General features: G+C 34.6%; 1 protein-coding gene across 1 annotated transcript; it reads left to right on the top strand.

Moving 5' to 3' along the window:
• The first annotated feature begins 1,321 nt into the window (after positions 1 to 1,321).
• Positions 1,322 to 8,513, top strand: LOC127494267 (melanin-concentrating hormone receptor 2). Its single transcript, XM_051860014.1, has 2 exons — positions 1,322 to 1,985; positions 6,195 to 8,513. The coding sequence occupies exons 1-2, from the start codon at positions 1,585 to 1,587 to the stop codon at positions 6,832 to 6,834; spliced, it is 1,041 nt and encodes a 346-aa protein (XP_051715974.1). The 5' UTR covers positions 1,322 to 1,584; the 3' UTR covers positions 6,835 to 8,513.
• The last annotated feature ends 9,610 nt before the right edge of the window (positions 8,514 to 18,123 follow it).

Below are 18,123 nucleotides of genomic sequence, written 5' to 3'. Positions count from 1 at the left end.
ATTGGGGATAAAAAAATTAAAAAAAAACTCTCGCATTTCATCAAAATATCTTAATTTGTGTTCCGAAGATGAACGAAGGTCTTACGGGTGTGGAACGACATTAGGGTGAGTAATTAATGACAGATATTTCATTTTTGGGTGAACTAACCCTTTAATAATTGAGCACCAATAATAATTGATTTAAAAAATGATTTCTGAAGGATCACGTGACACTGAAGACTGGAGTAATGATGCTGAAAATTCAGGAATAAATTACATTTTAAAATATATTAAATAAAAAAATCATTAAAAAAATATTGTAGTCATTCACAATATTACTGTTTTACTGTATTTTCTTTCTTGAATAAATACAGCCTTGATGAGCATAACAGACGTCTTTAAAATATATTTAAAAATGGTAATTATACCAAAAAAGTGTATATAACAATAATATTGCGAATACGCATTCAATAAAACTACTATACTCATTCAGACCATCTCTAAACTGGACTGCTGCATTGCTCTTTTACACATCTCATTTGTAAGATTGTGTGGATAAAAATCAATAAATGTATGCAATAAAGTTTTTCTGGTATAAACTTTTCTCATCAATATCCTTTCTGTTCTATCACAGTGCTGGCAGAGGATGAGCACCTTAAGTTACTTTTTTTTTTTTTAATCATTGGAGAAGTTTCTAATCTTCAAAAGACATGCTCCGTTCTCTCCTGAAAAGTGTTCCCTCAAATCTAGACAAGATGATGGAGTGCCTGTTTTTACAGGAATGCAGTGGTGCTGATACTTGATTAAGGATGTGTGTTGGGGAGATAAGGCTTTAGTTTTAAAGTGTGCACAAATTAATATGTTACTCTTTACCTGTTACAAGAACATAATCAATAGAAGGGCTGGGCAGCAAAATCAATTTAACAATTAATCTACACAACACAATGAACAGTGATAATGCCCAGCTTATCTGAATATAGTAACATCCATTAGTATCTTAAACAGTAGAGCATGGTGCTTGCAGCACCTAGTCATGAAATTATAAAATGTATAGGTAAAATCACTTTGAATAAAAGCAGCTGCCAATATTGCAAATGTAAATGATTAAACTATAAGATCTAATAAGACGTGCATGCAACAGGTTCACAAAGTTCATAATAGTGTATAAAGAAATTCATTGTGACCACTGGAGTTTGCTCTTGCTGTTAAGGACTGTGCATAAAAGAGTCATCAAATAATTTTCTATATTGAGTGTGATGGGTGAGCTTGGAGAGAGGGCTCTAAAAGGGTGGAGACACGCGCATCTCTTCAAACAGCTACTGGAAGAGACAGACGCGCGTAATACGCACAGAAGCTCCTGCTTAGGGGCACTTATATGCACTAAAACAATATCTCAAAAGACTGAGGCATCGGCGAACTGAATGAAAAACAAAGCAGATGAAAACGGGACGACAACTGACACCCGAGGGAGACTTTTTACAACTTTAAACGGTTTGAATATGAAGTAGGGCTCTGCGTAAAAGCTTGCGTAATCGTGTGCAGACCAGACTAAGACTACAAATTTTCATATTTATTTATTCTTTTTTAAGCAAAAAGTTTTGTAAGATGAACACCTCAGATATTTTTTGCGATTCCGAATTTGCAAATTCTTCCAACTTTTCGTGTGTGAACCGAACCGTCCCGTCGTACAGCATCATTGACATCGCGTCTTTCATGCACATATTCCCCACTATCTACGGCATCCTGTGTTCAGTTGGAGTTCTGGCCAACAGTTTGGTCATCTATGCTGTGGCAGCATGCAAGAAGAAGATGGTCTCTGATATTTACGTTCTGAATCTGGCCATTGCAGACCTGCTGTTCTTGTTGGTGATGCCGTTCAACATCCATCAGTTGGTCAGGGACAGACAGTGGGTCTTTGGGCACTTCATGTGTAAAGCTGTGGTGGTGGTGGACGTCAGTAACCAGTTTACCACAGTGGGGATAGTGACTGTGCTCTGCATTGACAGGTGAGAGTTGCATGCATTTGGGAGAATTCCAGAATATTTATGCAGTGATCGTAATGCAGTAAACTGTTACTGCTGGACACACTTTGTTTACCTCTCTTGCAAAGTAGGCCTGACGATACTTGAACGTGTTGTTCTACATACATTTTACACACCCATATCGAAAACATGAATATTTTAAAACAACAACAACAACGACAACAATAACAAACGTATGTGTCTAATAAGTAACTAGACAAAAACGTTTGGGGTGTGAGTGTGTGTTATTAAAGGATTAGTTCACCCAAAAATAAAAAATAATGTACTTTTTGTGCGCCAAAAAAAATAAAAAAATAAAATAACGACTTTTCAACAATATCTTGTTATGGCCGATTTCAAAACACTGCTTCGAATCTTTTGTTTCGAATCAGTTGTTCGGAGTGCGAATCAAATTGCTGAAATCACGTGACTTTGGCGCTCCGAACCACTGATTCGAAACAAGATTCGTAAAGCTTCGAAGCATTGTTATGAAATCGGCCATCGCTAGATATTGTTGAAGAGTCATGTTTTTTTTGTTTGTTTTTGTTTTTTGGTGCACAAAAATATTCTCGTTGCTTTATAATATTAAGATAGAACCACTGTACTCACATGAACTGTTTTAAATATGTTTTGAGTACCTTTCTGGATCTTGAGAGGTTCGGTGACATTGCTGGCAATAGAGGCCTAACTGAGCCATCGGATTTCATCAAAAATATCTTAATTTGTGTTCCGAAGATGAACGAAGGTCTTACGGTTGTAGAACGACATGAGGGTGAGTAATAAATGACATAATTTTCATTTTTGGGTGAACTTACCCTTTAACGTTGTAGAACAAAACGTCCAAGTATCATGAACTTATGTTTACCACAGACCTTATATTACCTACTCATAAATTGAAAAACTTAATTATAAAAACATAGGAAAATCTTGAGAGAACCACTGGCGAATTAGTCTTCAGGGTTTTTACGTCATCCCTGTACCACTATGAACTCAACTATTTCTCATTAGGTGCTCATTATTTTAGTACAGTAGTTTTTAATAGATATGTTTAATTTTTTGTTTGGTTTGCATTTATTATAAAAACTGAAAATGTAATGTTTTACATTGTGTGTGAAATAATAGGCTACATTTTTTTTTAAATATATATATAATTTAATCATTTCTTTCTGTGACTTCTGACCTGGACGTGTTCTTGACAGGTTTCTTTCAGTTAAGATAATATTAAATATGCTTATACTATCAGCTTTGAGGTCAAAAGGATAGAATTCTTTATTCAAACTCTAATTACAGAGCAAAGACCATTTTCACCAAATTATATGAAATTACAGCCCTGCTCTTCGTCACTGTTAATCAACTGAATGTATGCAAAAGAAAAAGAAATCAATGCAACTCTCAAGGGTGTGATCCACGCTACATGACCTTGAATAAGCAAACTGCATCCATCATTTTTGTATCTTAAGTCTGCAAGACTGTATACTTCAGCAACAAACAGTGTGTGACTTTGAAAAACCCTTTTACTTAGCCTATATTTATGGCACACAAAAGCACTTTAGCACACAATATCTCACTACATACAAAAGGTCCTCATAAAATATAAAGTGCAGAGGAGAGTTTTTTGCTTAGTTGTGAGTGTCAAAGACATATGAGCCCCCCAGAAAGCCTCTGCATGATTAGATGATAAAGCTCCTCTATAACACTTTTTCATATAGTGCCGTTTCTGTTTTCCCAAAGGGTTTTTACTGGGTCACATGCTTGGAGTTACTTAGATAAAGTATCTTAGCTGCACATTTTCATTATGTTTTGCAAAGCAATATAATCCCAAATTCTGTTTAAAGAGCAGCACCGCTACTACTGTGAGCAATACATTATACATGGAGCCAGACACATTCTTTTTCTTTTATAAGGAATTGCAAGGGGGAAAAAAACAAATATTGTCTGACTAGAGTAAGAGAGCTGTTATATTTGATGAAAAATGAAGCTGATGTGTTTGGACTGTACACGAGAAAAGTACACATCTGTTGATTTTATGCTCAAGCTTTTATCTGATTTTAGGATACAAACAGAGCAAATGCATTTCTTAGAAATCTGTCACTTGCTGTGATGTTTTGCTGCTCTAGTAGCATGTGACCGGTTTGCTTTCCGAGAGTCAAGACAAGTCAGCTACATATTGCTACAAAGCTGCTTTAAAAAAAAAAGACTTGTACCACAGAGAGTAAGACAAAGACAGCTGTGACAGATTAATACTTTTTTTTTCAAGCAAGAATGTATTAAATTGATCAAAAGTGACATTTAAAATGTTACAAAATATGTCTGTTTTAAATAATCAAATAATTCTGAAAAAAGCATCATGATTTCCACAAAAACATTAAGCAGCACAACTGTTTTCAACATTGGTAATAAGAAAAATTAGCTTGAGCACCAAATCAGCATATTAGAATGATTTCTGATGGATCATGTGACTGAAATTGGCTGCTAAAAATTCAGCTTTGCCATTACAGGAATAAATTACATTTTAAAATATATTAAAATGGAAAACAATTATTTTAAACTGTATCTCACAATATTACAGTTTTCATTTTTTATTTAATATGCAGCCTTGATGAGTATATCGGACTTCTTTCAAAAACTCTTATCAACCCCAAAGTTTTGAAAGTTGGTAGTGTACATATGCCAAATATTAAGCTACATTATATGTATAATTTAATTTACATGTTTATATAACAATATTATTTAATAATGTGTTATTGAAATGTAGGCTAAATGCACTGGAATCCACCAGGAAAATGGATGGATGCAGTTAGTAGTTTTAAAATCTGGACAAAATAAGAACTCAGATTCTTTAGTGAAAGCTTCAGATTATTCAAACATGAAGTTCTTTATATGATATAGTTTCAACATCTCTCTGTTGTATAATAATATAATAGCCCTGCACTTGAGCATTTTATAAAGTTTACTCCTGAAAAAAAAAAAGTGAATTTACTGATGGAATTACATATGAAAGAAATGAGATTTCTTTAAAGGGTTAGTTCACCCAAAAATGAAATTTCTGTCTTTAAGTACTCACCCTCATGTCATCCCAAACCAGTAAGACCTTCGTTCATCTTCGGAACACAGATTAAGATATTTTTATGAAATCCGAGGGTTTCTGAAGCACACATAGGCAGCAATGTCATTGCACCTTTTGAGGTCCAGAAAGGTAGTAAAGACATCATTAAAATAGTCAACGTGACTACAGTGGTTCAACCTTAATGTTATGAAGTGACGAGAATTCTTTTTGTGCGCAAAAAAAAAACAAAAATAACATTTTTATTTAACAATTTGAACTGTTGTCATACGCAGTTGGAGTAGTGATTGCAGTTCAGCACTTCCGTGTTCTACACCAGAAGACTCACTTTTTTTTGGCCAGCTTCTGCGTCAGCATCACACGCATGCATCGTGCTGCTCATGTGATCAGCATCAGCCAATACTGAGCCGCTGTTCGGACATAAACACGGAAGCGCTGAACTGCGTTCACTACGTCAACTGCATATGACAACAGTTCAAATTGTTAAATTAAGTTGTTATTTTTGTTTTGTTTGTGCGCACAAAAAATATTCTCGCCGCTTCATAACATTAAGTTTGAACCACTGTAGTGACGTTGACCATTTTAATGATGTCTTTACTACCTTTCTGGACTTCAAAAGGTGCAATGGTGTTGCTGCCTATGTGTGCTTCAGAAACCCTCAGATTTCATCAAAATATCTTAATTTGTGTTCCGAAGATGAACGAAGGTCTTACTGGTATGGGACAACATGAGGGTGAGTACTTAAAGACAGAAATTTCATTTTTGGGTGAATTAAACCTTTAATATCTCAGTTGTTTCTCCTAAAAAGTGAGATCAAATGGAGATCAAATTACTCTTGCTAAAGTCTCCAGCTTTTCCTTGGACAAAAAGATCATAATAATCAAACACACTTACTCTATAGAGGACATAGAAGACATCTAAGATTTGCCCAGATACCACTGTCCACAAAGAAAAAAAGAAAAAAAAATTCAAGGCCAAATTATCTGAGCTACCATAAAAGCTATAAAGTCTCATTCAAACCGTTTTTATTTGTATTTCACCAAAATAACGTCTCATGACATGAAAAAGCAACCTTTTGGAAGTTTGGATGACATTACTTTGAATAATTTTGAATGATTTTTTTCCCCCAGGTACGTTGCAATTGTACATCCTACATCTGAAAAGAGAACCATTCAGTGGACCATCGTCATCAACATTATGGTGTGGGTGGGCAGCTTCCTTCTGAGCATCCCAGTCATGATATATGCTAAAGTCATCTCCAAAAAGAACATGGACATCTGTATGATTAACCTGGATGGGCCACAAGATATGTACTGGTACACGCTCTACCAGTCCATGCTGGGTTTCATTGTCCCCCTGATTATAATTAGTACATTTTACACTCTCACTTTGTACCACGTGTTCCGCTCCATCCGGCGGGTCAAACGCAAGCAGTCAGTGTGGGCCAAACGGGCCACTAAGACAGTTCTGATGGTGATCGGCCTATTCCTGGTCTGCTGGTCTCCCTACCACGTCATCCAGGTGATCAACCTTAGCATCTATCAGCCCACCACCGCCTTTGTGTACGCGTACAACATCAGCATCTGCTTAAGTTACTCTCACAGCTGCATCAACCCCCTCATGCTGCTGATATTCGCCCAGAACTACCGCGATCGCCTCTGCCATCGCAAAGAGCTACGGTCCCAGATCAGCTCATCCAAGACCACCGTCAAAACCGACGGAGGGTCTAGCGTCAGCCCGGACACCAGTCACCGTTGCACTGTCATCTAACGCCCGCCGAACTTTGCCCGATGTGCTACCTGAGGAAAACTTCAAGAAGGCCTGTAATGCAACACTTGCTGCACGGGTGTCAGTTGCACTGTAGACTGTTTCTCAAAGGGGAAAACTGTGAAATTAAACGCCACAGTGAACTTTCAGGAGGCATGAAGGAGTGAGTCAGCACTCGACTATATGTTTGTGGTTTGTCACACTCTGGAAAAGTGATTTTCAATGTTTACTGTTACTTTATCTATTATTTGTTGTGTAATGTTAATTTATGAGTTGTGTTCACCCAAAAACTAAAGTTCTGTCATCACGAGTCACGTTCTGTATGACATTTTGTGCTGTGAAACACAAGGAAAAAGGTTGAAAAATTGTCATACTTTCCAAGCAATTACAATGAATAGAGAATGAGGCTTGGGAACAAACTGAAATTCAAGTGAGTATCACTGATCATTTTCATGATTCCCCTTCAACCGTTACAAGTAGAGTCATTGAATCAGTGAGTTAAACTCAAGAACTAGATCAGTTCAGTTTGTGAATGAATCATTCAGATTGGTTTAGTGAATTGCATCTACTGATTCATTCTAACTCAAAACGATCCATACACAAGATTTGTTTTGCTATAGTATAACTTCAGTATAGTGCACAAGTCATTTGGACCACTTTTATGATACTGTTATGGTGCTTTTTTTAACTTTAAAAACTTCAGTGCTTGTTCATTGAAAATGCATGGCATTGCGCATTCAGTACAATTTTGCAAAAACTTTTTTCTCTTGTGTTCCACATAATGATCACAGAATTTTCATTTTTGGGCAAACTATCACTGTAAAGACAATTAAAAGTGTTTTGTTATACTGTATTGGTGGCTTTTGTTTGCATTGTTGGGGAATGATAGACACAATAAGAGAACCATCAGACTTTTATGTAGATGTCAAATAAAATGTCTTTGTAATATGAAATAAAAGCAGTGTTTTTGTGGGTATGTATCGTGCTGAAGTCTATTAGTGAGTAAAATATGCAAATATTCTGATCTAAGACAGGCATAATTGATCATAAATATGGCATTCTGCTTTAAATTTCACTTTCATACATGTGTAGATATTGGCCTAACTTTAAAGTGTTTTAGAAAATATATTACACATTTAAATATCTTAAATGTCTTTGAAGTCTTGCTGTCATGCATGTATAGCTGTCTGTTTAATCTTCACTTAGAACACTGGACAAGATAAAATAACCCTGACTGTATGATTCTGAGCATTTTATTACATGAATTCACAATGATATCAGTGTGAAATTCTCGATGTGGTTCTGTGTTTCCTTTTTTTCTAAGAAGCCCCTGCGGCCCAAGTGAGAACAGTCATGTTCACTGTTAACGTGTGACACTTAAACTATGTGTGACCAGTCACATTTCAGTCTTGCCACCCTCAATCAACACATTATGATGCCTGGCAAACAAACAAAGAACTGTGTATTATTTCTCATAAAATATATTATTGCGTACATTGACAAATGCCTTTTTTAGTAGGGAAGTCAGAGAGAAAAGGCAGATGACAAAATTTTAGGTCATTTGCTATTCAGGGAGAAAAAACTATATTTCATGATCACTGTTTTAACATTTACATCCTGTTTCTTGTCTGTCCGTACTGTCCTGAAGGCTTTTGTTTTTTTTGTGCTATAAATAAACTCAAAAAAATAAAAAAATGCCTTTGACCATTTGAATGTAAAACCATGTTCTTGTATCACTTTGGTATGTATTTTTAAATAAACAATCACACTTTTACTGGGTTCATGACATTGTACTGAATATGAACCACTTAAACGGTCACCGAAAAATGAAAATTCTGTCATCATTTACTCACCCTCAATTTATGAACACAAAAGAAGATATTTTGAAGAATATGGGTAACCAAACAGTTGATGGACCCCATTGACTTCAATAGTATGGGGGAAAATACTATGGAAGTCAATGGTGCCCATCAACTGCTTGGTTACCCATATTCTTCAAAATATCTTCTTTTGTGTTCAACAGAAGAAAGAAATTCATACCGATTTGGGACAACTTGAGGGTGAGTAAATGATAACAGAACTTTCATTTTTCGGTGAACGATCCCTTTTAATAACTATACATTTTTCTTTCTTTCTTGGAACACAAAAGGATTTATTTCTGCAAATGAAAAAAATATGGTGGAGAGGAATAATTTCAGAATTTTAAATTACTTAAAGTCCATCTGTTCCACAATCATTTGTAGTTATTAGTTTTAGAAGAATTTTAGAAAATATATATATATATTTTTTTTTTTTGTCATTTTGACAGTGTCCCCACATTAAAAATTTTATGTACTTTCAATGCTTAGACAATTTATGTAATCTTATTCTTTCTTATTCATCCTATTATGTAATTACTTTTGACTATGAAAGAAGACAGAAGAGTAATAAACTGAAGAATCATCTCTTAGTCCATATATTTGAAGACAACTCATAACATCTATTGCCTCATCAACTGTTGCACATGGTTAGATGGTTTATTCATAATGATATGGGCAGCCCATTTCACGAACCTCATTATGTCCTATAATTGCTGTGTATAATCCCATAACAGCCATTTTACAGTACCAGGTGCAGCATAAGTTGTAAACATTCTTCCTAAATGATGCTTCCCTATTCCAGGATGTTAATCCCCTCATAAAGATGGCTGGATGAACTAAAAAGTGTTTCATGAACATGAGGATGAAGTCAGACATCTCCCCAGTTGAACATATTTAAACATCCTGAACCTTTATGGCAAATTCAGGAGCTCAGAATTCAAATAACTAGAGGGTTTTCTTCTTAATGAATGGCCAGTCTCATTTGTAAGCAGCTTTGTGTAAAAGCATTTGCTAAATGGATAATTGTAAATGTGGTCCATTATCTGACTACAAACATTTCAGAACTTGTATGACCTTCCAAGAACTGAAGTAATTCTGAAGACATCACATGAGCCCTATTCTTTGTATTAACATTAATGATAATACCAAGAAGTAACAACATAAAGCAACATAATTAAATAACATTTAACAATATACCATAAAACAACACATTGACATAAACCATAAACAAAACTTACTTAACATTTAAGAACATAACATAAAAATAACATCTGTGACTCTTGACCACAAAACCATAAGGGTCCATTTTTTAAAACTGAGATTTATACATAAACTTTCCATTGATATATGGTTTGGTAGGATATTTGGCCGAGATACAACTATTTGAAAATCTGGAATCTGAGTGCAAAAAAAAAAAAAAATTGAGAAAATCGCCTTTAAAGTTGTCCAAATGAAGTCCTTAGCAATGTATATCCACTCAAAAAAACACAGTAGGAAATATCTTCATGGAACATGATCTTACTTAATATCCTAATGAATTTTTCATAAAATAAAAATTGATAATTTTGACCCATACAATGTATTGTTGGCTATTGCTACAAATATACCTGTGCGACTTATGACTGGTTTTGTGGTCCAGGGTCACATCTATTGAAATGAAAAAACAAAAAATAATTAATGTTATTAAAACAAAACATTTAATCACACTATTAACAACATCACACAAAATATGATGACTAAATTTAACATAATTTGTCAAAAACAAAACAATTTAACAACATAACAACATACATAACATAACATTTAACATGACATAAAATAATATTAAACAAAACCTTTAACAACATAATATAAAACATTTGATTACATAACAACATAATATATGTGTTGTATAAAAAATCGTTGTTGTCAGCAGACAACTTAAAGTGTTAGTTCACCCAAAAATGAAAATTCTGTCATTAATTACTCACCCTCATGTTGTTCCACACCCGAAAGACCTTCGTTCATCTTCGGAACACAAATTAAGATATTTTTGATGAAATGTGAGAAGTATATGACTCGTCCATAGACAGCAATATATTCACCACATTTAAGGTCCAGAAAGGTACTAAAGACATCGTCAAAACAGTCGACGTGACTGCAGTAGTTCAACCTTAATTTTATGAAGCGACGAGAATACTTTTTGTGTGCAAAAACAAAACAAAAATAACAACTTTATTAAACAATCTCTTCTCTTCCCTGTCATTATCCTTACACAGGTGACGCAGTAAGCACAGTGAAGGCTTCCGTGTTTACGCCCAAACGCTGGCTCAGTATTGGCCAAAGCTGTAACATGAGCAGCACAACGCATGCTTGTGATGGCCAATAATGAGACGCCGTTCTGATGTAGAACCTGGAAGCGCTAAACGTAAACAACGTATGAGAATAAATGTTTTGTTTTTGCACACGAAAAGTATTCCTGACGCTTCATAAAGTTAAGGTTGAACCACTGCAGTCACGTCGATGGTTTTAACCATGCTTTTTAGTACTTTTCTGGACCTTGAAAGTGTTGATTAAATTGCTGTCTATGGATGAGTCATATACCTCTCAGATTTCAACAAAAATGTCTTAATTTGTGTTCTGAAGATGAACGAAGGTCTTACCGGTGTGGAACGACATGAGGGTGAGTAATAAATGACAGAATTTTCATTTTTTGGGTGATCTAACCCTTTAATGGTAGCCTGCCTGAAATATGTCATTGGTGTACTGATCTTAAATATATTTATCAAATGTCTTACTATAATATATATATATATATATATATATATTTCACTTATGTTTTTTGTTGGTTTTCAATGTCATAATCAGGAATTCAAACTCACATTTCCCACATAAACTTCATGGTTCAGCATGTCAGAGTCTCTGTTAGGCCATGGCTCTGGTTATTGTGACATTTTAACTGGGCATTTCTTACCAAACCGCTTATAAAAAGTATAAAGATTTCTAATGCAATTAGGAATTACACCACAATATAATATAAAGAGATACACATAATGATACGCATAATTACATAATGCATTAAAAAATCACAAGAGGCTAAGCTATGCCCCCATCCATTTAATACAGCCTGTGGTCCTTTTATAGTCAAATTCACTTAGGGACAGACACAAAGATTTTGATAAGATTATGATGATATTGAGATGCTTTAATGCCTTTATAAATGTAAGCAGTACTTCAATCATGTTCTGCTTCAGCCTTCCCCAGAATCAAAGCCATAAATCAGTTGACTGATAAATCTGAAAAGCCCTGCATCATCCTACATGTAATGCAAATATCATACTAATTTATGACTTGTTTTTCAGCGTTGGATAAAATCAGAGATCTGCATCCTGTTTTTCCTTCTAAGATTAAGGTGAATCTGTGCAGATGCGTTATTTAGTTCGCTGAGTTTATTAGTTTCATACAGTTTCCACAAAGCAAAACAGTAAACAAATTGAATAAAGGCCTTTTATCAAAGGGCTCAAAACTTATTAAGAGTATAAGTATACATAATGGCCTGCATTGAAAAGTTGAATATATTTTACCCTGAAAGAATAAAAAAATAAATAAATACCACACAAAGCATCTCTTTGCGTGTCCTTGCACAATCCAACCACACAAACGCTACAGGGTATCATCAAATAAGAAAGATATTTTTCATGCCTTCCGTATTCTTTGGAGATCTCTGTTTGAGAAAACCGTTACACGATAACAGAGATTTCTTGGAAATTTGGTGTAATATGAGTTGAGACAGAAAGAAAAGAAAAAACAAAGAATTCCCATGAAGCCCTGAGCTTCTTTTTTTCTTCACCTCAGCAGGAACTGAAAAAAGCATGAAAGGTACAAAATAAAATATTTTTGTTTCAGAACACTGTTTCAGAAAAAGAAAAAGAAAAAACATCTCTCCACTTACTTCAAGGTCATATTCAATGCAATGTTGTCATGTCCTGGAGAGAGAGGATGTATTGACCTCTCTCTGGCATATTCATCATTCATCAGTAAATCTTTATTTAACCACCTCCTTAACCAAAACCCACTCCCACAGGCCTGGAATTGATTTCTGTGGTGTTAGATACTAATGTGCTTTGAAAGAAATAGCGCTGGATGCTTCCGGTCCCATAGGGCGATCAATGTCATCAAATTTTGATAAAAATTAATATGCCACACAGCCAAAAAAGAGTTCAAGCATACTCTACTGTATTATTTATAGATTAGAAGCCTTACTTTAAAATATTAGCAATGCACAAAAGTCAAAAAAAAAAAAAAAAAAAAGGAAAAGAAAATAGGTGGCATATGAAATTGTAGGAGTTGATTTATTCTAAGGCTGCAAATCCACAGTAAAAAAAGCAGTTGGTGTTCTTATATTAAATAGTTTAAAGATTTTTTACCTACAAAAATTGAGAAAAAATTGCAAAAAAAATAAAAATAGAATACAAAATGCATTTCTTTATGGCAGCGGCTATTTGCACTAAGTGCAAATAGCAATAGATGCTATTTACACCAAGTGCAAATAGTGATAGATGCTATTTACACTAAGGGAAAATAGCAATTTATTTTATTTACACTAAGTGACAATAGCAGCATTTTCTTAGCGATATGCTATTTACACTAGGTGAAAAAAGCAATAGATTCTATTTACACTATGTAAAAGTATCTGTTCTTTGCAATAAGAGTAGGCTAAATAGTAATTACATGCTATCTATACTTTATATTGGAAGATACTATTTGCACCTCAGTATTTTTGTACATTAACAGGATGCAATAATATCATAGAGTGTAAATGGTTATATTTATTAAAATTATTAAATGGATGCTGCCTTATTGGGAGAATTAAAACCCTCCCTACACCTTCCCCTAACCCTACCCAATAAACACTTTTAATATTATTAAACACTCGTTCTTAGTTCATTTTCACTTTTAGAACATTATTTAAATTTTTATTGAAAATAAATGCGATCTCGGCAAAAGGCGGATTCGAACCCGTGTCAATTGCGTTAAAAAGCCAGGTCTGCAAGCCTTATTTGTTATTGTTGCACCACTGAAATCACTGAATTTCATGCTTCTTTTTTAAAACTTCAGTGGCCCAACCAGACATTGGTGGGCGGAGCTAGTGTAAATAGCATTTGCCAACAAGGGACGCTATTTGCACTTAGTGTAAATATACACTCCGTATATTTGTCCCATTAAATCTTACAGATAATCAGATTATCCGAACATCAGAATAGCTTCAGCACTAGTTTAATCAGGTGCTAAGAGTTGGACTAATAATATTTATCATGATAAGCATCCTGAATCAGAGATCAGACAACACATTAATATACCTCATTATCCACAGGAACTGAGGAGTTCTAAATAGCATTTCCAAAGACACAAACGTTTTGTGATGCCTTTTAAATTCAACATGCTTTGAAATGAGCAAAACACCCTCATTAGGAACAGAAAAAAAGACTCAGCACACCTAGGCTCCAAAAATACAAATATTTAACAAAGGACTCTTACAACAGTAACGTTTCGAGCATGCAGGCTTTTCATCAGTCTTTTACTGACAGGCTAAAAAAATGACAAAAATAAATAAAAATGAAATTAAAAAAAATCTACTTGTGTGTAGACTGCACAACAACCATGCCAATTCAACCAGAGGTCCCCGGCTACAAATTTTGATTTTGATTATTTCTTTTCTGGTGAAAGACATACATAAATGAAGAAGAAATCCAAAATATTAAATGTCATGGATGAATATTTACTGAGTAATCCATTTTGTAGAGGGGGGTGAAAATGACAATTTTCACCTGTGATTTTGAGCCAAATTACAGAGAGGGTAAAAATGACTTTAGAAAGATCATCATTAAATGTCATGAAAACAAGCTACATTTCTAGTTTCAACATGATTTATTTTTCAGAAATTCCCTTTTAAATACAATAAGTGTTAGCTCTATGTAAAGGGACTGACATTTGGTTTTTGACCATTGAATATGGGTAATATTCAACTATTTGGACATGGAGCCGCATTGAGATCCAAATATCTATGGGATTGAACCATATAGGGCCCTAAAATTGACATATATGGCAAAAGAAAGGTTTGCTAAGAACCAGAATGTAAAACCATATTGAGATCTCTTTAATACTTTTTGAGTTACAGTCATGCAAACCTGGAAAAAAGAAAGAAAAAAGTATCAGCTGTATGAAAAGTGACCCGCATTTGGTTTCTGACCAGTGGAAATGTATTCTATTGAGATCCCCATTTCTCTGGGATTGAACCATATAGAGCCTTTAAAATGAAGATACCAAAAGACAAGTTTGTTATAACCAGAATCTAAAAGGATATTAAGATATCTTTCATACTTCTTGAATTACAGGTATGCAAACCTTGGGGAAAAAAACAGTTTTCTTCCCCATTTTTGAACTGTCACCGTTGGCATACAATGCAACAAAGATTGCTAAAGTCAACATATTTTACATAATAATGTCCTACCAATCTCTGTGTAAAAATAAAATAATGATGCTGTCATCTTTCTAAAGTCATGTTCTACATGTTTTCCTTCTTTTTTAACCCCCCTGTATGCAAAATAGTGGATTACTCAATAAATAATCATCCATGACATGTAATATTTTGGTTTTCATTACTATTTAAGTTTGTCTTTCTTCAGAAAAAATAAATATAAACAAAAATGAAAACGTGAACTGTAAAGATCTGAGTTTACTAAAAGTCTTCTGAAGCCATATGAATGTGAGGAACAGACTATTTTCCATCTTTTGGCTTAGAGCCGTATGGATCACATTTAATGTGCTTTTCAGTTATTTTACATTAAATTATAATGACTGCACATTTATCTTCCTTTTACAGCACATGTACATTTATATTGTTGTACACTGCACATCTGATGGAATTAGAGGTTCAAAAATATCTCTATAATAGTATAATATGAATGCAATAAAACATCCAGTTTGAAGACACTTTCATATTTTGTGTCCTTCACCACCAATAGATTGGTGGTAACAGTTGCTACAGCAACGCTCCCTTCTGCCTGCAATGAGACTAAAACACCAGGAAAACAAGAAATGGAAGTACCATGTAAAATGTGTACATGCAGGTCTTTCTGTGGAACTTGTTGAATACTTTTTGAGTTTGGTAGACAATGTGTTAAATGGAGGGAAAGAAAGAGAGAGAATGACTAATCTTAGAGATTATCAGGCTTTACATGAAGTCAATCCTTGCCACACACACACACACACACACCTCAACAGGAAGCCACCATAATGTGATATAACACTTCAAAGAATTTTTTACAGCCTCAAAATTAAATTATAGTCCAAGGGAACACTTTCAAGCTAAGAACACTGAGGCTCAAGAGAAAAATTTTAGGTTTTTTCCTTTTCTCACAAGATAGATTCATGCTGAGAACCAGAATCCCACTGAGTTGAACTGTGTCAAACATGAATGAACACGACCTTTCAACCCGTGCCTGAGAAAAGTTTCTTCCTTCAATATTAAGTTAAGTTGCTTTAAAACGTTTTCTTAAGGGGATAGTTCACCCCCAAAAATCATTATTTACTCACTATCATGTTGTTCCAAACCCATATACACAATTTATTCTGTGGAACACAAAATTCTGTAGAATATTCTGGCCAATTTTCTCAATATAATGAAAGTGAATGAGGACTAGTTCACCAGTAGTCATGTTTAGTTGGTAAATGTGGTGGTCCAGTTCACAAACCCAGTGAATGATTCATTTACAAATTGGTAAACACAATCATTCAAAGTCATTATCAGTGAAAATCAACTAAAATTTTGGTCTGTTCATCACATAATTATTGTAATGAAATGTAATTATTGTAAGACTTGGACTTTAAGTTGTATGACACTATTATGGTGCTTTTGCATCCTATTTAAACTTTGAAAGCCTCAGTTCCCATTCTTTCAAGTCATACAGACAACACTTATTAAAAACATTTTGAATAAAATGTTTTGGTTAACTGCCTCTTTAAAACAGTCAGATCACTGTTAAAATAAAGTAAATTCTGTTTTATGAGATTGTATCTCACCACAGCAAACCAAAGGTTCATGACTGAACTGAAGGCTATATCAATACATATTGATTTTCATCATCAGAGAACTGTACCTAAAGCTAAAATATGATTGATTGTGTGTAATTATGTTGATAATATAACACTAGAGGACAAAACATAATCCCTGTCAATTCAGAATGAAGAATCAAGCAATGAGTGAAATTTCCGTAACTGTTTGTTTCAACTTCCTTTTGCCAAGATAACAGCTCTGAGTCTTCACCTATAATGCCTGATGAGTTTGGAGAACACCTGAGAAGAGATCAGAGACCATTCCTTCATACAGAATCTCTCAGGATCCTTCAGATTCCCAGCTCCATGTTGGTGCTTCTTCTCTTCAGTTCACTCCACTCATTTTCAATAGGGTTAGGTCAGGAGACTGGGATTGCCATGGCAGAAGCTTCATTTTGTGCTCAGTGACCCAATTTTGTGTTGATTTTGATGTTTGTTTTGGAACACTGTCCTGATGGATGATCCAACCACAGCACATAATAAGATTTCTAGCAGAGGCGGTCAGATTTAGATTTTTTATCTGTTGGTATTTGACAGAATCCATGATGCCATGTATCTGAACAAGATGTCCTGGACCTCCAGCAGAAAAATATCAACATTAAAGACCCAGCAGTATATTTTACCGTAGGCATTGGGTACTTTTTATCCATGTGTGCTCCAAACCCAACTGGTGGTTTGCTGCCAAAAAACTTTTTTTGTAGTTTCATCTGACCATAGAAGCCGGTCCCATTTGAAGTTCCAGTAGTGTCTGTCAACTAAATATGCTGGAGATTGTATATAGATGAGCGAGGAGGATTTTTCTTGAAACCCTCCCAAACAACTTGTGGTGATGTAGGTGCTGTTTGATCTTTTTTTTTTTTTTTTAAGGCTTTCTGACCACAAGACTCAACTAATTTCTGCAATTCTCCAGCTGTGATCCGTGGAGAGTCTTAAGCCACTCAAACTCTCCTCCTTACTCTGCATTAGGACGATAGAAACATGTCCTCTTCCAGACAGAGTTATAACACCTTTAGTTGTTTGGAACTTCTTAATAATTGGCCTGATGGTGGAAATGGGGATTTTTAGTGCTTTAGCTATTTTCTTACAGCCACTTTCTACTTTGTGAAGCTCAACATTCTTTTGTTGCACATCAGAACTATATTCTTTGGTTTTACTCATTGTGATGGATGATTAAGAAAATTTGGCCTTTGTGTTTCCTCATATTTGAACTTCTGTGGAACAAGAAGACAAGACAATTTCATGTTCCAAGTCACCTTGGTGTGCTGAAAATGTAAAAATGAATAGGAATATACTTCAGAGATATTTTACACAAAATTCTAGGGGTACCAATAATTGTGGC

The sequence above is a fragment of the Ctenopharyngodon idella genome, chromosome 14 (assembly GCF_019924925.1).
Source record: "Ctenopharyngodon idella isolate HZGC_01 chromosome 14, HZGC01, whole genome shotgun sequence".
Taxonomy (NCBI): domain Eukaryota; kingdom Metazoa; phylum Chordata; class Actinopteri; order Cypriniformes; family Xenocyprididae; genus Ctenopharyngodon; species Ctenopharyngodon idella.
Note: the sequence above shows the minus strand (reverse complement) of the source record. Positions and strands in the feature narration are given on the sequence as shown.

Coding starts and splice junctions, on each gene's coding strand:
- LOC127494267 (XM_051860014.1), top strand. CDS start 1,585: ATGAACACCTCAGATATTTTTTGCGATTCCGAATTTGCAAATTCTTCC. Junction 1,986..6,194: donor ACTGTGCTCTGCATTGACAG/GTGAGAGTTGCA, acceptor TTTTTCCCCCAG/GTACGTTGCAATTGTACATC.